At 42.0% G+C, this 24,056-nt stretch overlaps 1 protein-coding gene across 2 annotated transcripts in view; it reads right to left on the reverse strand.

Annotated features, from left to right (window-relative positions):
- PMFBP1 (polyamine modulated factor 1 binding protein 1) overlaps positions 1–7,604 on the reverse strand; it is a 48,708-nt gene extending 41,104 nt beyond the window's left edge. Inside the window, exons 1-2 of one of the 2 annotated variants that reach the window (XM_059667576.1) lie at positions 7,554–7,604; positions 1,470–1,625 (exon numbers count right to left, since the gene is read on the reverse strand). In XM_059667576.1, the coding sequence (XP_059523559.1) occupies positions 1,470–1,625; positions 7,554–7,604 (207 nt within the window). Of the gene's footprint in view, positions 1–1,463; positions 1,626–7,553 lie in introns of both variants that reach the window. The other variant, XM_059667575.1, reaches the window with a different exon arrangement.
- Positions 7,605–24,056: the final 16,452 nt, after the last annotated feature.

Here is a 24,056-nt window from a genome sequence, read left to right on the forward strand (position 1 = left end):
CACACGGTTTTTTTGTTTGTTTTGTTCTTTTCCTTTATAAGCTAATCCCTAAGTTCATTTGGGGCCGTGAGGTTTTGGAGAAACATTAGTTCTCTTGCGGCCCCCGCGTTTGTGATAAAGACTCCAAATTCGGCCCTCTGACTGTGGCGTCTTCTGTTTGACTCGCTGAATTCCAATATAACAATACAAGAATAAGCTCAAATTGGAGTAAAGACTTAAATGTAAGACTCAAAACCATAAAAATCCTAGAAGGAAACATAGAAAGTAAAATCTTGGATATTTCTCTTGTCCCTCCCCCCACCCCTGAAATATCTACTGGGGCAAGGGGAACAAAAGAAAAAAAAATAAACAAATGAAATGAAATAAAACTAAAAGGTTTTTGCACAGCAAAGGAAACGATCAACAAAATGAAAAGACAATTCATGGACACAGACAGCAAACAATATTGTGATTGCCAGAGGGAAGGGAGGGATGGGGAGGAGGTAGAAGAGGGTAGAGGAGATAAATGGTGATGGAAGAAGGCTTGACTTGGGTTGGTAAATACATAATACAATATACAGATGATATATTGTAGCATTGTATACCTGAAACCTATATAACTTTATTAAACAATGTCGCCCCAATAAAGTAAATAATAAAAGAAAAGACAACCCACAAACAAACAAACAAGACAGAAACAGACTCATAGATCCAGAGAACAGACTGATGGTTGCCAGAGGGGAGATGGGTTGGGGGACTGGGTGAAAAAGGTGAAGGGATTGAGAAGTACCGATTGGCAGTTACAAAACAGTCATGGGATGGAAAATACAGCATAGGAAATGTAGTCAATAATACTATGTTAACTATTTATGGTGCCAGATGGGTACTGAAAATATCAGGGAGAACACTTTGAAAAGTCTATGATTGTCTAACCACTATGCTGTACATCTGAAAGTAAGACAAAATAATACTAAATGTAAATAAAATACAAACTGTTTCTTTGTAAAAAAAAAAAAAAAAAAAAAAAGCACCCGCTGCACTAATGAGCAGTGACACCTCTGAGCAGGTGGAAGGGGTGTTATTCTTTGGTTGACGTAGAAGTTTGTCTAAGATCTATCAGGAGAGGCTGCTCTCCTTATATAACTATAATTTGGTCTTTCAGGGCAATGACCACAGGTGCCACAAATCCAGGTGTGCAAGGCAAGATAAGGAAAAAGACAGAGCCTCAGATGTAGATGACCTTGGAGAGAGCTAGACTGAAAATCCTGAGGGCAGGATGGAGTGTGTGTGTGCGTGCGTGCGTGCGTGCGTGTGTGCGTGTGTGCGCGTGTGCGCGTGTGTGTGTGTGTGATAGGGGAGATGTGTTTCATTCTTTCTCATTGCTTGCTCAATAAATGTTCTCGTGGAATGCTTTCGGTTACTGTTCCTGTCCAAGGGCGCGGAGTGGAAGTGAAGAGAGCAGAGGTGGTAGCAGCTACTGAAACCCTTACGTGGATGCTGTTCATCATCGCCTCCTCCACACAGAGCTGATTCTCCTGCAAGGTCTTCCCCTGTCTCTTGCAAACATCATGTAGATTCTTGATGTCAACTTGCAGGCTCAAGAGCTTGCTGCTCAGGCTGCTCACTTCTCTGTCTCTTTCCCCCGCCTAGGCCGTCAGAAAAACAGAGGCATCAATTAATCAGCCACCAAGTAAATGCTTACTTTCGTTCACTTAACTGGTTGACAGAGACTTTAAATTGGCTGAAGATTTGTCCATCTACCCTTTGCTGTTATTACTCATTCCGTGTAACACTTACACATTCTCCATTCTCGAGGTGTCTGAGTGCTCCGCATTATTCAGACAATTACTTATTTAATTAATCTTCGCCCACTGCTGTGTAGGTGCCTCACAGACACTTCCCCTGTTTTGCAAGAGGAAGTCAGTGCCTAGAATAATTCCAGGCACCTCGTGGATTGTCTATGAATATTAATGGGTCTGCCACTGATGAGATCAACATATTGAGATGTCAAAAAACTTGTCAAGATGAGTGAATCAGTGATGGAGTTGCTGTGGATTCTGAAGTCTCTTCACTCTCTTCAATCCACTGAACCAAGAGACCTCCCTCACCTGTAAACCTAGTGCTTTTTCTTTGGAGACATATACCAATGGGAATAAAAGTAAAATCCCTGGGCTGATTATATAAGATCAATGCCTCTGAATATGAGTGAAAAAGATGAGTTAATTATTGCTAGGTCAGAATGGAAAGTAGTGGTTGAGATCACTAATAGAGAGTGTGAAGTATAGTAACTTCAGTGGGGTTAGGGGTGTGGAGCTGTGGTTAGAGGGTGGGTGCTCCATTACACTAGGGTGTCACCTTTGACTCCCAGTGTTGGGGTGGCTGGCATCAGGGTGGAAAGACATTAGGAAGTAGCCCTCTGTGATCCTGTCCAGTGCTTTCGCTCTGACACTGTGCAGACTGTCCATAACACTCATGAAGACAGGCACTACCTACCACCTCTGAGTTTCAGATGTTGGAAATGAGGCTGGTGCTTTTAAAAAAAAATATTTTATTGATTTTTTACAGAGAGGAAAGGAGAGGGACAGAGAGTTAGAAACATCGATGGGAGAGAAACATCAATCAGCCGCCTCCTGCACACCTCCCACTGGGGATGAGCCTGCAAACAAGGTACATGCCCTTGACCGGAATCGAACCTGGGACTCCCCAGTCCAAAGGCCGACGCTCTATCCACTGAGCCAAACCAGCCAGGGCGAGGCTGGTGCTTTTATGGAAGGTACCTGGTTTATGTTAGGTTACTCAGAGTAAGCTCTTAGACAAAGATTCATGACACCTATTAAAGAAACACTCCCCAGAGCAATCAGCAGGGAAGTGGGGGAAGCAGGACAGGGGAGGAGAAGAAGCCAAGCAAGGGCAGGATTTCAGACAGAGTCCTGAGGGCAGTAGCTTTAGCCTGATCCCACGGGAGCTCTGGAGTGTAAGTTACACCTCAGAGTCTGTCCTGATTAGATGCACAGAAAGCCGGGTTGTCAGACTCGGCATCAGCCAGTCAATGGCTAAGGGCAGCCCCATGGGAGGAAGGTTCCCAAGGACTTCCAGTTCTGTGCTCTTCTGAGAAAAGTGACCCCAATAGCCCAAGGGCATTTCTTTCTAAGAGAGTTGCAGGTGCAGAAGCGCACAGAAGCCATGGTGCAAAGAAATGGAAAGTGACCCAAGCAACAAGGTCCCATGGCTAGTTAGCAGCAGGATGAGGAGAATTCTGCTCTCCCGACCCTGTAGCCAGTGCTCTGTCACCATATCCCACCGATGGCTCTGGCTTCCCATATGGACATCATAAATCAAGCCCTTCTGGACAGGTCAGTGTAAGAGACCTCTTTACAAAGCTGAGGGGCCAGAGAATAACCAGGGGCATCGGACACTACAATGTCAGACTATTCGGAATTCAGAAGGTTTCCCAGAAGTGCTGCTGTCTCAGCTGATTTATTTCTTCATTTCCATTTAGTACCTGGACTTTTTTTTTTTTTTTTACCACTTTACAGTTTAATTAGGTTAACGGCATGGCTCTATCATTAAAAGGATTTCATTATCTCAAAACTCTCTCTCTTCCACCCGTCTCTTGTTCCTCACTTTCAGAAAAACAACGGTGGATGTCAAACTGCCCCAAGCATGTAATTACCAGTAAGGCAATTACCAGGGACTCTCTTAAGAGAATATGTGTAGAGCAGCTAAAAAAAAAAAAAAGTAGTGTACAGACACTATTTTCTAACTGGAAAATGAAACCCTTGAGCGGACAAGGAGCAGCAGTTTGATTCTGTTGCTTTAAAATCCCTTGTGTCATTGCTGCCCTGGTGGGAACAGGATACAGAGGCTCATTTGGGAGTGAGACCCTAGGGATCCCCTCCTCTCCTGCTCCTATCTTTCCTTGGCATCTATGAAGAGATTAGGTGACAGTACAATCCCTGCTCTATGGCCGTGCACATGCCCTGTACTCTTGCTTTGATGCTGAATATCTGCGTCTCACGGCGAGGACCTTGCCACCAGATTGTCCTATATGGAGCCTGGTACACTGTAGACTCATTAACAAAGCACCAACTCTATACATCCTGAATCTCTCCAAGTTAAAAGTTAAATGTCCTCTCTCTTTCAGGGCAATAAAAAAATCCCCTCTGCCTCCAGTGTTGGATGTCCTCGGAGCCGAAGGCCCGCTAGCCCAATGCTGTTGCATGCCTAGGACTTCAGAAATAGATCTTTAATGTGCATGAGCTCATCTAATTTAGACATTAGCATTGACTCAGAGAGTCTGAGGCAATTTCTTCATTCATAACACAAGAGTTTTGGAATAAATAATCTTTCTTTGAGGATTTCCTTAATCAGTTGAATAACAAATGTGTTTTGTAGGATGTCAAATGAAATTTACTTTTGAAATAAAAATCTAACTCCTAAAGACCCAATCATACAGGGTTTTTTATTTATCAGAACAAGAGTGGAAATGCTGAGAGAGCAATAAAATGATTTCCTTGAATCATGTATTATTTTTTACTGTAGGAAATTATAAGAAGAGGGTGTGCTCACCTCAGAACTCCAGAAAGGCAAATGTTTCTGAGCTTCCAGTAAACCTAATTTCTTGCTAATATCTTGCGCAGAGGTCACTGAACACTGTTTTCTAATCCCATCTACTTTATGAAGGCTAAATTCCAGGCAGATGCCTTTTGAGTATCAGTATGTAGTAAGGATTGATTTAATCTGACATTTCATCAATCAAAGCTCCGTAACCAGTACCAGTGCATGAGATGAACTGAGAGTCATAATGCTGACCCTCAGGCCCCATCCGACCCTGACCCAGACCTGAAGTCATTAACGATGACTCAAATCACAAGCCTGCTATGCTAGGTAAGTTTTCTCTTAAGCCAGCACTTAGATTCCCAGTTTTGCTTCTGTAAGGCGGGAACTTGGTCACTTTGCTCGAAGGCATGTGACATCATCCAACCACGGGCAAAACGGTGAGTGCTGATACTGCAGTTGCTACTATGCTCATGAGAGTTATTGGAAAATAGGTTATTCACTGAAGCAAATTTTCTTTTTTTTTTTTTAAATATATTTTATTGATTTTTCACAGAGAGGAAGGGAGAGAGATAGTTAGAAACATCGATGAGAGAGAAACATCGATCAGCTGCCTCCTGCACATCTCCCACCGGGGATGTGCCCGCAACCCAGGTACATGCCCTTGACCGGAATCAAACCTGGGACCCCTCAGTCCGCAGGCCGACGCTCTATCCGCTGAGCCAAACCGGTTTTGGCTGAAGCAAATTTTCTGATGGATTAAATGGATCTTTTTTCTAAGAGCATGCCTTCTTGAACATGTACTTCAAAAGATGGGAGAAGCCCTGGCTGGTGTGGCTCAGTGTCGACCTATGAACCAGGAAGTCATGGTTCAAATCCTGGTCAGGGCACGTGCCCGAGTTGTAAACTCCATCCCCAGTGTGGAGCGTGCAGGAATCATCAGTGATTCTCTCTCATCATTGATGTTTCTATCTCTCTCTTTCTCTCCATTCCTCTCTGAAATCAATAAAAACGTATTTTAAAAAAAGGAAGAAATTTTGCTCTAGGCTTCAAAGTATTGACAGATAGTCTCATGCTTTTTTTGGCGGGGGGAGGGAGTGGGATCCTGATGTTAAACCGAAACTTTGTGATTCAGTTGTCTTCTCAGATCCCAAGAGCATTAGGAAGGTATTTGGCACTTGAAAAAACAAGAAAGCTTGTGTGGAAGTTTCCAGAGTAATTTTGGGGTCAACTAACACCACCATAAAGGTCATCGGTTTTGGGAAATTATCTTCTTCGAAGATAATGACAAATTCGTCTTAATCACCACTACCATTCAACATATAGAAGTTTACAGTGAGAGTTATGTTTAAAAACAAACAAACATGAAACATTTCTTCAGGAATTTTTACATTTTCCTTGTGTAGCAACAGAGTTTACAGTTATCCACAGTAATTTCAAACACTGTTAGTGTTACTCCTAACTTGCTTCCTGAGTTTATTGTTCCATCTATAGAAATATTGCAGTTTTTGATGACTGATGATGGGAATTAATGGGCACTTATCCAGGGTTTTGTCTGGGAGCAAAAACTCTGGAATCAATTATGTTCATATAGTAAAGAATGAGTGTATATTTTATTGTATTCTAAATTCTTTAAAGATTGGCTCACTGTATAAAGTATACAGTTCAGTATACACAGGGCAGATGGCAGAGGTCAGCCACCTATGGAATATGTGGCAACTTTTATTGGCACCTGGGCAATTGCCACATACTTTTCTCCATCATATCCTTGGAGAAATTATTTCCCTAGAAAGTAAGCTCCACGAGAACAGGGATCTTTGTCTGTTCACTGCTTCATCCCCAGCCCCTAGGACAGTGGTTCTCAAACATCTGGCCCTTTAAATACAGTTCCTCATGTTGTGACCCAACCATAAAATTATTTTCGTTGCTACTTCATAACTGTAATGTTGCTACTGTTATGAATCATAATGTAAAAATATCTGATATGCAGGATGGTCTTAGGCGACCCCTGTGAAAGGGTTGTTCGATCTTCAAAGGGGTCGTGACCCACAGGTTGAGAACCGCTGCGCCTAGGACAATGCCTGGCACATTGAAGGTGCTCCAATGATAGCAGCTGAATGAAGGAATGCCCTTCTAGAAAATCCATACCAGATCCTTGTTCCGGCAGAGCTCGCAGCAGATCCTGTACGGCTATCCTCTAGTAATCCAGCAGGAAAGGAGCTGAAACACCGCTTTTAGAAGCTGCTCACCTCTTGGTAGGAGGTCTGTTAAAAAGCATATGTCATGTGGGACAACCCTACACTAGCCAGAACTTATCCCTTAAATCCTTTCTGGAACAAGTCAGGGAATACATAAACACAGTTTGACCAAAATATTAAAATAATCAGAACACTCCACTTCCATATCATTCTAGATAAAGGGAGAATGTTGGCAACAAAAGTTAATATTTTTAAGAGCTTTCTCTGTCCCAAGCACTAGTGTTTTACAAGCAATATTTTACTTAATCCTTAGAGCAAGCCTCTGAAATAGGTGTTCATTCTTCATATATTTTTTAAAAATATATTTTTATTGATTTCAGAGAGGGAGAGGGAGAGAGAGAGATAGAAACATCAATGATGAGAGAGAATTATTGACTGGTTGCCTTCTGCACACCTCCCGCTGGGGATCCAGCCCACAACCCTGGAATGTGCCCCAACTGGGAATCGAACCATGACCTCCTGGTTCATAAGTTGATGCCCAAACACTGAGCCGCACTGGTTGGGCTCTTCATATTTTTTAGGTAAGGCAAAGGAAGCTCTGAGAGGGTATGCAGCATGCCCCACACCATACTGCAATTAGATGTGCACTCAGACCCACCCAGCTCAAGACTGAACTCTTAAATGCTGTGCCCTACTGCCCACCCCTGTCTGTGATATTTCTGGGTGCTTAATACTGGCATTTTGAATTATGAACCTTGAAAAGAAGTTCCTTGTAACAAAGGTTCAACTTCATATATGTACAGGAATTAGAAGCCTTACCTCATCTTTCATTTCCTTGGCACTTCTCAATTCTCCTTTAAGTTTTAGCATTTTCTGAGCTTTGTTATAAACCTGGAAAAGTATAAAGATTTAAGATGGAAAAACTATAAATGAGTCCAGTCCTTTAAAGACTTTCCCATCTGGATATGTGCTCTCAGCAGGGAGTTCAGAAAAATTTCCCAAACTGTTAGCAATACTTACTTGTCTACCCATCTGTTTGTGTTTCCAAAAGTTAAATCCTTCACCAGGAAGACAACCATGGTTTTACATCTTTTCCAAAAAACTATCACTAAATAGTTTCTAAATTTATCCTTCCTGCAAAGCAAAAGGTCTGAAATGATTTTACTTCCTAGATTCCTAAGTATTGGGTGGCTCAAACTAGTTAATATTATGCACTAATTTTTTAAAAATATATTTTATTGATTTTTTACAGAGAGGAAGGGAGAGGGATAGAGAGTTAGAAACATCGATGATAGAGAAACATCGATCAGCTGCCTCTTGCACACTCCCCACTGGGGATGTGCCCGCAACATGCCCTTGACCGGAATCGAACCCAGGACCCTTGAGTCCATAGGCCAATGCTCTATCCACTGAGCCAAACCAGTTAGGGCTGCACTAATTAAAATCAGATAGAATGTGCACAACCCAACTTTATTCTCATGATAACCCTGGGAGGTAGACACTATTACTATCTCTGTTTTACAGAGGAGGAAACTGAAGCCCAGAGAGGCTAAGTGACTTACCCAAGGTCACACAGGCCCCCTTACTACTCCATGAGGAACTAATTTATAACTATTATTTTGGAAATATGATGTGATTTAAGCAGCAAGTTACTGTGACGTTGGTGCTTGTAAAGTTAGGAAACATAAAGTGCTTCAAATGACTAGATAAAAAGCCTCAAAGAAAGCCAAAGATTTTTGCTCATGTATGGGTGTAAGGACAGGATGATGCATTTGAGGTCATAATGCACTGAGCTTAATGAAATAATCGAATTCATTCTGTTTTTAACTCTAAGACTACAAGAAATTTCCACCAGCCACTTACCTGCATAATAGTTCCAAGAATGAGAAGCTATCAAAATACTCATTCTTTGTAATGAACCACATCCCCCACCCCTAATATAAGCCAAGAGGAAGAAAGAATGCTGGTGAGACATGGAATTTGGAATGTTTCATGAGGTTGCATTCTGATGTGCTGCATTGTTTATCCTCTTAAGTCTTCATGCGTAGAGATGCATCATGGGAATGGTGAGGTAGCTCAGGCTTACCCAGCAGGGAGAGGCGAGTGATGCTGCAGTAACGACTGCCACATCTCAGTGGCTTACAACCATGAAGGTTTATTTTTCATTCATGCTACATGTCCTTTATGAGTCAGCTGGGGTTCTGCTCTTCATTGTCCTCAGCTGGTAGAATCTTTATCATTTAGTATGTTGCCTGTTGCCATGGCAGCAGAAAGGGAACTTGGTGAATCACATACAGATTCTTAAAGTGGAAGTGACACATTTCACTTCTGTTCCCATTTCATTGGTCAAAACAAGTCACATGGCCATGCCTAACTTCTTCCTTTATTCCCCAAAGGAAATATTGGTGGACATCACAGATGACGAGGTATTTTAGGTGACTGGGCTGCTATAACAATTTATCACAGACTGGGTAGCTTATAAACAACAGGAGTTTCTCATAGTTTGAAGGCTGAGAAGTCCACTGGCAGAATTGATGTCTGGTGAAGCCTTGGCCAGGTGGCTCATTGGTTGGAGCATCATCATTCAAGGTCAGAGCACATATATATCTAGTTTGCGGGTTTGATCCCCAGTTGGGGTGAGTGCTGGAGGCAACGGGTCAATGTTTCTCTCTCACATCGATATCTCTTTCTCTCTCTACCCACTTCCTTTCTATAAAATCAGTGAAAACATATCTTCAGTTGAGGACTTAAAAAAAAAAAAAAAAAAAGAAAAGAAAAGAAGAGAAAGAAGAAAAGAAAAGGATTGGTGTCTGGTGAAGTCCCGCTTCCGTGATGGCTGTTTTTGTTGTTGATGTTAATCCTCATCAGAGGATATTTTTTCCATTGATTTTTTAGAGATAGTAGAAGGGAGGGAGGGAGGAAAAGAGAAAGATAGATGTGAGAGAGACATATCAATTGGTTTCCTCCCCCACACCTGACCGGGGCCAGGGATCGGTCCTACAACCCAGGTAGGCGCCCGTGACCAGGAATTGAATCTGTGACACTCTAACCACTGAGCAACATTGAACAGAGCCCTCCCCCCCCCCCCCCCCCCCCGCCCGCCGTAACTTCACATGGTGGTAGGGAGAGGAAGCTCTGTGAGGTCTGTTTTAGAATGGAACTAATCTCATTCATGCAGGACCCACCCTCATGACCTAAACACTTTCCAAAGGTCTCCCCTTTAACGTGGGGGTTAAGGTTTCAACACATGAATTTTGGGGGGACACAAACATTTAATCCACAGCGCTAGTAAATGAGAAGATTAAAAATAGTGTGGCATATAAGGATACCAACAGGGCTTCTGGCCACCAAGCTTCTAAACCTGGTTTAGCATCTAATTAAAAAATGTACTGATCTCTCTGAGCCTCTGCATGTGGCTCTGCAAACTGGGGGACTGTGCTAAATGATTGTTAATTCTTTCCTAGCTCTAAGGTTTACTGATACAATGTTCTACCTTGACAGACATCTTTCTTACTGAAGAACCATGAACTCAGCCTAAGCATCACATAAAATTGGAAGAAAACAAATATATCCTTGAGAATAATATTCTTCTCCAGGCAGACCTGCTGGATAGTCAGGAGATGATTCTTAGATCAAATGCAATCTTGTCCAAATTGTGACTGTTTCATCTAATGTGGAGTTACACAGCTATAGTTGCAAGGGCCAAGAGCATTTGGAAGGAAAAGTAGAAGGCACAGGGCTCTCATATTTGCATGGAAATATATTGGACTTCCCTAAGTAAAATAAGTCAGAGGAAAAAGACAGAGTTAAATTGTGCTCCATGAGAGAGACATGGGAATCCTGTGAGTCATTAACAACAGCAGTGGGCAATTTGGAAGTGCTTATGATGAAATAAAATGGAAGGGTTATATGATAAATTTTCGAAGCATCTGACAGTAATGTTTGCCAGATGGATAAGGAAGCGTGCGTTGAGGGAGCCTCAAATGCTTTATAAAATGATCACGTGAAACTTCACAGTGCTCTGTGAGGAGTGTGACTGGGCAAATATTTTGTACAGCAGAGAATTCATCACAGAAAGAGGGGGTCCCTGCCTGATCTCTGGGCCCAGGACTTGAATGTCTTTCCTCTCCTCAAACCCTTATTCTACCTCTTCTGTGCTGCTGTCTTCTGCATTTTTGTTGAAACCTTAACTTCCTCATGTCTCTTTTTCTCCATCAGCATCTTCAATTCTGCTGCATCTGCCCAGGGAACTGCTTTCTTGTATTCCAAAGTTCTGCTGTCTGCTTTTCCAGTATGCCTTCCCTTGGTGACAGCTGTGTCCAGAAAAAAAATTACGGTAAAAATAAAATCTTGGTCAGAGCATCTAGTAATGTTTTGTGCCTCCTAAGTTGACCTCAGTCCACACTCAAGGTCACCTTATAGATTTCCAAGAAACAGTAACACTGCACCTCACATGAGTGACTAGTGTAGCAGGTATGAACTCAGGTGTGCAAAGAAAAAGTTACTATTTTTCTATTACTCTATAATGAGCTCCATTTCCACCAAATGGCAGAGAACAGAATCTTAGTTATCTCTGAGAAAGTGTCATCATTTTAAGGTTAAAAATGATCCCCTTCACCTCTTCAAGGTTTTCCAGAGTATAAATTCTGGGGTCCTAGGTTGGATCCTGGCGTCAGGGTGACTTCTGGTCCATGGCCATGGGCATCTCTCCCAGGTGAAGTGTGCTAAGATGTCTGTGTCTTGGTCAACAGGCCACAAATACTGCATCTTCCTCAGGCTGCGGGCTTTGGATCTGCTGGCCCTCTTTTGTCCTTCAAGGATGACCCTAATGCATAAAGACAGAGACACACACCTGTGAGCTGGGTCTCAGGCCCTCTCTTCTTAGAGCTTCCCTACCATCATTTTATTTTTTGCCTGGAAAGGTGTTAAGAAGGGGATAGAATCCAAAGATCTTGCTCACTTTTCTGCTCCTCATTCCTGGTATTGATCAAAAGTCCCTTCTGCCTCTAAATTGCTAAACCAATCTGAGGTTCTGTTGTGTTCCCCACTTTCGCCCATGTCTTCTATCTCAGGGTCTAATCCTCTTGCATATGTTCAAATTCTCTGCTTCTTCTTTCTTAACTCAGAGAGTCTTTGTATAGTTTTGGGGAGAGGAAGAAAAGAGGGTTCAAGTGAACAAGTTCAATGAAATACAGGTTGAGCGGGCAGGATGGGAAACACATGTTAGTACTTCATGCACCATCGGCCCACATTAGATTACACAAAGGCCCTAATCACAGGTTGCTGATGCTGCTTCTCTCTCCAAGGAACTGGTCACTACCTGGGTACACAGATGGCCTACTGGCCTTGGAGCAACACTGTCTGTTCCTTTTCCTTCATCACCTGGATGGAAGAATACCCAGGATCACTTTTTTTCATCTAAAACATTTTTTCTATGTTTTCATGGAAAGAGATGCCATTCAGTTTAAGCTTAAAGCTATCCTTGGGGGTTAATCAAAATAAACAAACAGATTTACCTACACCGAGTCCTAAATCTTTCCTTTACTCTTACCGAGTTTTAGATTTTTCTCCAATGTACTATCTCCTTCCAATGAAAATGTTTGATGAATCCTAGGTTTCTTTATTATTGAAATGATGAAAGGATGTTCAGTGTTTCCCCCATTTTAAAGTATTATGTGAGCACCATGAATGAACATGGATGCTTCTTCCTTAATAAATAATTTTTATTCTGAATGCATGGATGAAGGCATAGTGTACAGAGGTCTGGCATGAAGGGAGTCTATCTCTTTGAATCCAAACCCAGTTCTACAAGAGAAAAATCCCTGATCATATAGGGTATATCTACTGGGGGAAGACGGTAGGAGGAGATGATGCTGGAGATGGTTTTTCAGGGTCTGGGAATTCTGCACCATAATTTAGTGAATAATAACCTGACACCAAGATCACTATCTGGGTCATAGTCCAACTCCAGGACTGAGGCTCTTCGGGAGAGGAAGTAGGGCTGATCGGTCTTTGCAGGAGTTTTGGAATGGAAAAGAAAAAAGAGGGTCCAGGAGGAATAAGAGAAGGAATTCCAGGGTTTATCAGACTCACTGTCGCAGGTAAAAATCTCTCTCTGTGGCTATCTCCTTTGGTACTTTTCACAGAGGTTTTCCGTTGCCTTTTCCAATATCCATACTTTTTATCTTCCTTAGTAAGAGCACCCTAATTTTATTGTGGTGTCCATGTACTCATCAAGAAGACTACTGATCTCAGCCTCTTTTGTAGTTGGGGATGATTATAAGTTTTGACCAATGAGCTGTAAGAAGAAATGTTTGGAATGCTGATTTAATGGTTGGTGCTCCAGCAACCATTTGGAACATGAGGAGATACTCAAAGAGACAGAAGGAACTTAGGTCCCTGATGGTATGGAACCACCATGCTAGTCCTAATCACAGAGAGCAATTTATGTCATAAGTCACTGTTATTTTGGATATTTTTCATGTAGTTGAATCTAATGCAAATGAACAAAGTACCCTTATTTATGTTCCTCTCAGAGAGACCTCCCTATAACTCACAACTCATTTCTAGCACTTCCACCAGCTGCTTCTTCTATACATTCTCCCACCTGACTGCTCAATATCTTCCTTCCTTCTTTCCTTCCTTCCTTCCTTCCTTCCTTCCTTCCTTCCTTCCTTCCTTCCTCCCTTCCTCCCTCCTCTTTCTCTTTCTTTTCTTTTTTCTTCCTTCCTCTCTCTTTCTTTCTTTCTTTCTTTCTTTCTTTCTTTCTTTCTTTCTTTCTTTCTTTCTTTCTTTCTTTCTTTCTTTCTCTCTCTTTCTTTGCTTCTCAATGACATATCTGCTTTCTGCCTGCTCAAATATCACATACCTTCAAGGCCTAACTCAATGGCCATTTCTTTCATCTTCTCTCCAATTTTAATTTCCAGAGTTATGGAATGTTATAATTAATTTCCAAAAGCTTGCATGGCACAATTACTATATATCAGGCACTGTTTTAAACATAAAATTTCATAGCTAATCCTCACAGTAACCCTGCCAGCTAGGTAACTCCTCACATTCCCATAACACTTTACCTATATGTCTTTTACCACAACAGTATCTGCCATTATTCTGGTTATTTATGATTTTCTTTGTCCCCCACAAAGTAAGCAGGGTCTTCTCTGGTGAAAAAACAGGAACATACAGACCTTTCTGAAATGCTTTTAAATTTCTAGAAAAGTTGTAAAAATACAATAGAGAGTTCCTATATATCCTTTCTCCAGTTTCCTCATTGTTTGTATTTATTATCAATGATCCTAACCTTGGTCACTTGGTTATGCTGGTGTCTACTGAGTTTATCCACTATACAGTTACTGTTATTCCATTATACTTCATAAAAAAATCTGAGAATTGGTTCCTTGAGTTGCCTTGGCTGCCTTCTTCCTGGTACTATGCAAGAAGAGTCTTGTTTTGATAAAAAAGCTTTCAAATTTCTTCCTCCTTGTTCTCTATGTGAGCTCCCCCACCTTCTTTCAGGTTTCAGAAGGTTCAGTGAATGAGCCAAGGCCTTTTGGAGGTGGTATGGTCAGCTGGCATCTGTCTTGGTGCCTGTTTCCGGCAGGATAAGGGTTAAGTTCTTTGGGAAAACTTCAGCACTGAACTGCCAAGTCTCCTAGGTTCAGCTCAGCAATCAAACAGCATAACCTAATAGAGCCCCTGGTGCTACGGGAAACACAAGACACTGATTTATATTTTAATATCAGTAATTTCCACAAGAGCAACATTTCTGAGTGTCATTTTACAATTTCTGTCAAATGCCAGTTCAGTTTTTCTTAATTCTGTTTATTGTGTCTGAATTTGCAATCTTATCCGCAATGCAGATTCTTGGCTCCCCGGGGAGAACATTTTCATCTTTCTCTGGAATGGGAGGGATGGGGATGGGGCATAAATGGGTCCATAAAATAATTGGAAATGTAAACAAAGCACTGTTTATTAAGAATGATTAGGAAGTACTTGCAGTTAAAAAAAAAAAAGGCTTGGGCAGTACTAAGTAAACTTTGCAAAAATAAAGACAAACAAAAGGGGTGTTTGGGATGCAAATGGAACCTTTCCTTCCAGAAGGGAGAACTGCTGTGCACACAGCCGAGCACCAGGATGGGGAATGTTTGGCCACATGTCCTGTCAGACCGCTGCTATGGCCATTAGCACCCCAGCAGGCTGTAAAGTGCTTTGGTATCCTTAAGGATCAAAGGTGCACGGCTACATGAATGCCAGATGTTGCCATTAGGAAGAGGGAGCCTGGTTCTCTCCTGGATTCTTTGAACATCTAATAAAAGTCAGAACAAAGCTGGTGCTGTTGGCACCAGACCACATCTACTCAGTGTGCTTAGGGGTGGGGTGCTTCCTGAGGCCACTGGCTGCAGATGTGTGCCCTGGAACGCCCAGTGGTGTGCCCTACTTCCCCGAGGGTCTACAGCTCCAGTGTCTGCATTGGTCCTTTCTGGACAATCAGAAAGCCACTTCCTCTAATAGTTCAACACAATGCTCTTTGAGGCCTGAAATTTAGCACTGGTCAGAGGACCTCCCCTCTGGTCGGCACAGAAAGGCAGCCACGAGCCCGAAGCGTGAAGCCTCTTGCATGACCTTTCTCCAAGGGGAGTGTCATTAGTCTCCACAGTCCTTTTCTCCACAGCCATTTGCGCTGCTTCCGATTGGCATGAAGACCTCATGCTTTCTACCAGCGTCCCTCAGTTCCATATACTCTAAATCCAACATCATGTCTCATTGCCAAACCTCTGGCAGAAGCTGTGTTGAGTTTCTCAGTGGAGCTATCGACCACATTGACTGAAGACGCAGTAACGTGTTTCTCCCCGTCCAAAAGGGTAAAAATAACAGGAACAAGTTGTCGGAAATGAAATTTCAATTCATCCACGCCCTTTCTACACTTCTGCTGTGACTCCCAAGCAGGGATCAATAGTGTTTAGACAGCCAAGGAGATTTTTTCCCCTCTTAAAGCACCAGATCAATAGTAAAAAAAAAAAAAAAAAAAAAAAAAATCCTCCAGCCCTCTGTATGTGTTGTAGTAAATGTGAACAAATCAGAGGCCTTCGGCTAAATGGATTGACTGAAGGCGGCAGCCGTCTGGTGCTTTGTAACTAAGAGTCCATCGACTGTGCAAGTGGCAACAAGGGAGGAAAGCCCAGGCCTGGGTGAACCCGGTGCTCCCACAGTTCCCATGACAAGGAGACTTTAAGAGGAATTTCTGTCCCCAAAATGAAAGAAAGATTCCTGTGTGTTGCAGCATGTGGTTGTGACTTTTTAAAAAGTTAGCATTAGTAGGACCATTCATGAAAGTACATTTTGGAAACTGAGGAAGCAATGAGAAAAAGCCTAAGATAGCTAAGACAGGTTGGACCATGCCACACTTCCATTTTGCCTGCTGCTTTTTAATTTAAATTTTATTTTTAAAATTTATTATTATTATTATTATTTTAAAAATACATTTTTATTGATTTCAGAGAGGAAGGGAGAGGGAGAGAGAGAAACATCAATGATGAGAGAGAATCATTGACTGACTGCCTCCTGGACACCCCAGGCATGTGCCCTCCCCTGAATTGAACCCTGACCTCCTGGTTCATGGGTCAACGCTCAGCCACTATGCCACACTGGCCAGGCTTTAATTTAAAAAAATTAAAGTTCTTAGCTATCTTTGGCTTTTTCTCATTGCTCCCTCAGTTTTCTTCCCATAATGCTGTCCAGCTCTCAAATATATCCAGCTAGAAAGATTCTGAATGCTGCTTTTCTGGGCGACTTGTCAGCCTAGCACAGTCATTTCTCTGACTCACCTGGTTTCTTCATTTGCCATCACTGATGTTCTCTGAGGCCTGGTCTCTCTCCTCCCTTTAAATCCATCATTCATGCGACAGAGAAATTGGGTCAAAGCTCAATTCTGATTTTGCTCAAATGATTTATCCAGGAGCAACCTTCTTCCATTATGAAAATTTCTGTGTTTTATTACATCTGTTTTCTATTTCCATTATAGATAAATCATGCAGTGTGCAGCTATTCACATGAATATTTCAGTCCCTTAGACCAGGGGTGGGCAAACTTTTTGACTCCAGGGCCACAATGGGTTCTTAAACTGGACCGGAGGGCCAGAACAAAAGCATGGATGGAGTGTTTGTGTGAACTAATATAAATTCAAAGTAAACATCATTACATAAAAGGGTACGGTCTTTTTTTAAAATAGTTTTATTCATTTCAAATGGGCCGGATCCGGCCCGCGCGCCGTAGTTTGCCCACGGCTGCCTTAGACTGACATCCAAATTTGGTTCTTCTGTTTTAAGAAGTAGGTAACCAATGGAGTGTTGCCCTAATTATGGTGTGAGAAGCTGAGACTTCTGAGGTGGATATTGTCACAAAACAAATCCTTAATTTCACTTGGAAAAGCCAACCCAACGACTCAAAAGACTATCACATAGTTGGTGATACTTTGTGGGATTACAACATTATCCAGGTTGCAAAAACCAAAGGTGAACTGCTATGAATGTGTGAACATCGACCTTCATTATAAAAGACGTTATTTTTATCAATGATTATCATGCTAACTTCTGTAATGAATTAAGATTCTATTTGAAATAAAGCATTGGCTAACTAGTATAGAAGCATATAAAATGATAGCATGTCATCATCTATTAGCTTAGATAATATAGTTTTTGTAGTTTAGTTAGATGTTTATAGTCATAGATAAAAGAAATGATACTTACCAATAGTGTTATAAACAGAAGCTTCTCTTGGAGTCACTTCCTGCCTCTTATGAGTCTGTACTTTAAACCAGACCGGTTTTCCTTTCGGTCACTGGCATCTATCTCAAAGTTATCCTAGGAGGAGAGATACACCTCAATCACTTCAATCAGTCAAGAGGTTAGTGAGTAGAAAAAGTCCCTTTCAATGGTTATTTCCAAAGATGAAAGAAGAGAAAGAGACACTATAAATATTAATTTACTCAGTAGTTTAAATGTGCTGAGAACCCAGCATGCATTAGGTGAAGCAGAAATAAACAATGACAAATATAACTAAGAGAAAGTATACTGGTGCCATGAAATAGCCCACTTCCCTCTTGGAGGGGGCCTTACACAGTATGCTGCCTTGTAACTACAGCCTCTCCCTCTCAATGATTATTAGCTTTTTAAAAGTTTAAACATTGGAATACGTAATATAGCTAAGTGGTTCCAAAATGTGAACAGGAGGTGAACTGACTGGGTTTCCGTTTGCCTCTCACTTTTCCTTTCTACCCCTTTCTCCTTTGAGGTGGACCAGTGGGTGCTGCATCAATTAGCAATCTTGCCCACAAGCCTCAGGTTGGCTTGGCTGATGGGTAGAATCAGCAGGAGACCAGAGGGAGGGAGAACTGTGCCCTATATGCACGTGTGCCCTCAGATGTGGCTCTGGCAGATCCCCAAGAATGACTGGGTCTCCGGACATACTTCTGTCTTGGGCCCTTCCACATAGCTGCTCTGTCACCCATTTCAGGTAGGTCTGCTCCCTCTCTTGACCACTGAGGTCTGGAGATGGGCACAGCAGGTACCTCGTAGCTTCCTTATATCTTGCCCATACCTTTATACCTGACCCTGTCCCTTTATGAAACATTCCATGAATTACTCAGCCTGAGCCTGCCCTCTACTTCCTGCCTTATTAATATGGAAAATGAAAAGAGCTATTAGCAGTTGTATTAGTTTCCTAGGGCTGTAATAACAAAGTTCTAGAAACTGGGTGGCTTAAACAACAGAAATTTATTGTCTCACAGTTCTGGAGGGTAGAAGTCTAAAATGAAGGTGTGGGTAGGGTTGGTTCCTTCTGAGGGTTGTGAGGGAGAATTGTTCGGTGCCTCTCACTTAGCTTCAGTGGTTTGCCCCTCCCCTTCCATCTCTGCCTCTGTGTTCTCTCTGTGTGCATGTCTGTCTCCCAATTTCCCCTTATAAGGACAGCAGTCACCTTGGTGTGGGGGCCCACCCTACTCCAGCACAACCACCTCTTAACTAATAACAGTGCCTTATAAGGTCACATTCTCAGGTACTGGGGATTAGCACTTCAACATACAGGATTCTGGAGGACACAATTCAACCCATAACACCAGTCAAATGTTCAAGTATATTCAACTATACAAAAAAAGCCTCTCCTGACCTCCGTTTATTATCTACTTTCTCCTCCACATTCTTCAAGAATGAATTGTGTACATTTGCTGTCTCTTGATATTTCTTCTACCACCTTCCTCCCAACCCCAACTTGGCAGCAGCAACTCTGATTGGTCAAGGTCAAATGTTCATTGTCAGAACCAATGGGTTATTGGTTCTTATTGTATTTGACAAACTTGACACCAGTGGCTACTTCCGCCTACTAAAAACTCTGTCCTTAGTTTTTGACACCCTCTCTGAGGTTTCCTCCTGCTCAATTTCCTCAGCAAGTACCTCTCCGACAGACCATTCTTGGAATGGTCCCCAAGGTTCTCTCTTGTCTTGCCCTCTCCTTTCTTACTCTGCATTCTCCCTGCTCTATTCCACCCATTGTGCTCATTTCAGTTACCATCCATATGAAGACGTCTCCTCACAACAGAATCTCCAGGACAGGTCTCCACAGAGAGCTCCAGATCTCTATATGCAACTGCCTTCTAGAGAGCTATTCTGGATTGTTCCACAGATCTCTGCAGTTCAACAAGACTAAACTCATCTCTAAAACTGAAATCATAATCCTCTACGCCAAACCTGCTACTCCTTCCCTGTCACCTATTTTTATTTATTTAATAAACACATATAACATTTGTTATGTGTCAGACACTATTCTGAGTAGGTCACTATTAATTGTTATGTAATCTGCATAACAATTCTATGATATGAATACTCTGGTTATCTTCCTTATAGATGAGAAAATGAGGCACAGAGAGGTTAAGAAACGTTCCCAAGACTACACAGGAGTAAGTGGTAAAGCAGAGATTTAAACCCAAGTAAGCCCCACTCTGGAGTTTGTGTTATTAACTATTATATGCTGCCTCAGTGAAAGGCACCACTACCCACTCCATTTGTTCAAGGCCCGAAATGTGAGTGCCATCTTGATTCTTCTCTCTTTCTCTCACTCACTTTACTCCTTATCCCATCACTTAACAAGTTTTCCCATTATAGCTTCTGAATAAATCTATTGGCCCTCTTGTCTTTATCTCCAATGACACTGCTCATTCCTTCAACAATTAGAGATATGATCATGTCATTTACTTGCTTAAAACCTTTCAATTATTCCTTGTTGTTCTCGTGAAAGAGTACAAACTCTTAGAATGGTTTACAAGGCTCCCGTTGATCTATGTCCTGCTTTCCTGACCCTCAGCCCTTCTTCACATTTCCCATTATAGCTCTCCTGAACTATGTTCAATTTCTCAGACACATCCTGAGTCTTCTGCCCATGCGGCTTTGCCCACAAGCATCATTCAATCTCTCTCCTCCCACTATCTTTGGGCAAACTCCAGCTGATGTCTCAGTAAATATCATTTCCTCTACAAAGCCTTTTCTGGCTCCTTAAGCCTAGATTCTTCCTCCCTCCCTGATCCACTGAACACTCCTAACAGGGCAGTCATCACACTATATTAGACGAACTATAGAAATGATCCCTGAAAGTATAGTCTTCACACTATATTAGAATTGTGGGCATAGTTGTCTGTATGTTCCACTAGACCAGCGGTTCTCAACCTGTGGGTCGCGACCCCTTTGGCGGTCGAACAACCCTTTCACAGGGGTCTCCTAAGACCATCCTGCATATCAGATATTTACATTATGATTCATAACAGTAGCAACATTACAGTTGTGAAGTAGCAACGAAAATAATTTTATGGTTGGGTCACAACATGAGGAACTGTATTTAAAGGGCCAGAAGGTGGAGAACCACTGCACTAGACTGTAAACTCTATAGATCAAGGGATGGCATTTTTTCTTATTACCATCCTATCTCAAGCGAGTAGACAAGTATCTGGAACAGAATGGATATTCAGTAATATTTACTGAAAGAATGGAGCCAATGAACTAATTTCAGTGAGAAATCACTATCTTGGGATCTGAAGTACTCTGAGTCCATATGACCAGCACACTCTTTCTCTATAAGGTAGGCCAACAGGACAAAATAAGACGGTGTTGGGTGACAGAATCAGAACTTAAAGACGCTTACAGAGTCCAATGTTGAATGGCCACTGGCTAGGACAGCATCACATAACCATCTCAGAGAGCAAAGGTCTCACCAATGGAGCTGGTTTTATCAGTCTGCTGGCCAAGGATCCCTCTCCCCTGAACAGCGCTAGGAGGAGGTCAGACATCATGTCCCCCTTCTCAGCATCATGAGATTGATAAGCTCTTTCCTTAAACAGGCTACTCTGGTACAGTCAGATTTTGGAGATCTGAGAGCTATTCTGTGTTAGGTGACTACACAGGCTCTAGATATGGTTTAGCTCTCCCAGAACAATCTTTTTTATTTCAAGTTCTGGGGATTGCTCCTCTATAATCCACTATGAAGTGGCAGACTATCCCAAAAGGCGACTGCAGTTCAGAGGTACAATGGATCACTTTCCATTGGATCATCAAGAAAAGATTTTTATGAAGATGGCTGCATTTGATCTTGACTTTGATTCTGATAGGAAAGATGGGTTGCATTCTAGGATATTAGGGAGAAATGAAAATTTCCAACTAGAGCCAGACGAGTAGGAGAGGCAGTGTCTAGCATTTATCCAGAAGTAACAGGGAACCTCTGAATGTGTTTTGAGCTGGGGAGTGATATCTAAAGAACTGCTTCAGGCAGATTAGTCTGGTCTCTGTGTATAGGAGACAGGGCAGACAGAGGAAGGAAGAAGAAAAGGCCCAGGCAGTTAGACAGGAATTAGGAGATAACTATTTTCAACTAAAAATAGTTGAACAGGGTAATAGGTAAGAAATCTGTTTCTCTAATTTGTCTCTATAACAGTATAATATTATATTCAAATACATACACACATAATACTGAAGTATAGTGAGCAGTGATTTAAAGCAAACAAACAAAAATAATGTCAATTCTGAATATTTACTAAATGCAGACTGGTGGTGGGTGAGATGGAAAATTGCTCCGCCAGGACAGGACTGTGTGGTTCATTTTCTTCAATCACTAGGTGAGTGTACAGATTCGAGCTGGCTACAGTGGGCTTTGAGAACTGTCCACATTCAATGAGTTGAGTTAAAATAGTCAAATACTATTCAACTAGGCAGGACACAGAATGGAAACCTTTTTGATCTAAATTATTTCTGTCGTAGTGAGATCCACCCTTACCCTGTAGGATTATTTGCCCAACATTTCATTTGTAATCCTAAAGGGTTGTGGAGGTAAGATGAAGTTAGGGCTCATTCTGGAAAGGGTAGACTACCTATACCAAACCCATTTATATTTCAAAGTCTTTTCCCTGTAGTTGCTCTCTAGTGATCAAGTTGTGGAAGGAAGGGAGAGTGAGGGGGTTCCATATGGGTGTTACTATTGTTATGTTGGAAAATACTTTTTGATGAACAGTCATTTCCTTCCACTGCCAGAGGGTGTTGATAATGAGCAAATTACCTTTTACTCCCTCTGGTGTGGATGTGAAATTGGCTGCTAATAGAGTTGCTAATGCTACTGGGTTAGCATGTGATTGTTCTATTTTAAGCCAATTTAAGTTATATTTTGGGGAGTAGCCAATCAGACATCTCTCTAAGAATATGGGCCCAACTGCAGCATTTAATATTGAGACACCTGCCTCACCCACAGATGTGGCTGGGAGCAGAAAGTGCTGAACGTGCCGTCGTTAGCATGAAATGTTTTAATACAATGCCTTTTTTCCTTTGTAGGTACAAGAGTGGTCTCATTAGGCAAATGCTAAATGTTTTCATCATAGGGTAGGACCCATTTAAAACCCAATAATATGGAATGCTATCAGCCAATGATGTACTTGGTTTAATCTAACAATGGGTTAATATTGGTCATTTTATTACTGCTTGTTATGCAGTGGAAGCTTATGAGAAAATGAAATGTTCAGAAATTAGTTGAAAGGAGCAAAAGAGGTGAGAGATTTTACTGAGTTATACGCTCCATTGGGCTAATTAAAGGTACAGATGCATTAGGAGGTTATGGGAACATCTCTGATTTCTAAAGGTACTTGTCCAGAAGGGGGACAGTGTATGCTAATCATTTCTGGCACTGTAGACCCCCAAGGGAAGGGAGCATGGATTTTCTCTCACATTTTGTGTAGCCCTCCCCCTTACAACACCTATTGCCACCTGGCATCTGGTGGCTAAATTGAATGCATTGCTTGGGCAAGTTTCTTGATTAAATAGAATATTCTTGAACAAAGCACTGTTGATTCGTGATTTTCATGTTTTATTGGCTTTTCACGTTTTAAATGTAAAGCTCATTAACTACACCAGAGAAGGAAACAGGTATGAGGGATGGAAAATAAAACTCAGCCGATGTGATACAGAAAGGTTCAGTGTGTGCCATTCTGGTTTGGATTAACTGGGCTTGGCACTGTTATGGCTCCTGTCACCTGACCAGGTTACTGAGATGAATAAATTGTGGGAATGGAAAGTGCTGGTGCCTAACAATACCTAACCTTACCCACCCCACCCCCCCGCCAAAATATCTCCCAAGAAAATTTAGGTCATGCTCTCTGTTTTACCATTAGGATTGGGTGCCCATGGAAGACCCATCCCTTATGATCGTCCATTCATCCAACAGGCATTCGCTGAGAGCTGCCTTGTGCCAGGCTGGGACACAGAAGCGACTGGGACAGAGTCCCTGAACAAGGAGCACAGAGTATTCCAGGGAGACACTTATCTAAAAACATAATACATGGTGGTAAGTGGCTAAGAAGAGGCGATTAAAAGCTTGAGTATTTAGGTACAGCTGGTGTGGCTCAGTGGTTGAGCATCAACCTATGATCAAGAGGTCACGGTTTGATTCTGGGTCAGGGCACATGCCTGGGTTTCAGGCTCAATCCCCAGTGTGGATGGGGCATGCAGGAGGCAGCTGATCAATGATTCTCATCATTGACGTTTCTATCTCTCTCCCTTCTCTGAAATCAATAAAAATATATTTTTAAAAAAGCTTGAGCATTTGGAAAATACTGTTAGAGTTGACTTTACCCCCCTTAAACAAACACACACAGTACTTACAGTGTTGCAGGCACCACTCCAAGGACTTTACAGAACTTTACTCATTAATTCTCATAACAATTTTTGGAGGCAGATACTGTTATTATCTTCTTTCTAAAGTAGAGGAAATTAAGGTGCAGAGAGGTTAATGACTTTGCCCAAG

This window comes from Myotis daubentonii, chromosome 15 (genome assembly GCF_963259705.1).
Source record: "Myotis daubentonii chromosome 15, mMyoDau2.1, whole genome shotgun sequence".
In the NCBI taxonomy this organism is placed as follows: Eukaryota; Metazoa; Chordata; class Mammalia; order Chiroptera; family Vespertilionidae; genus Myotis; species Myotis daubentonii.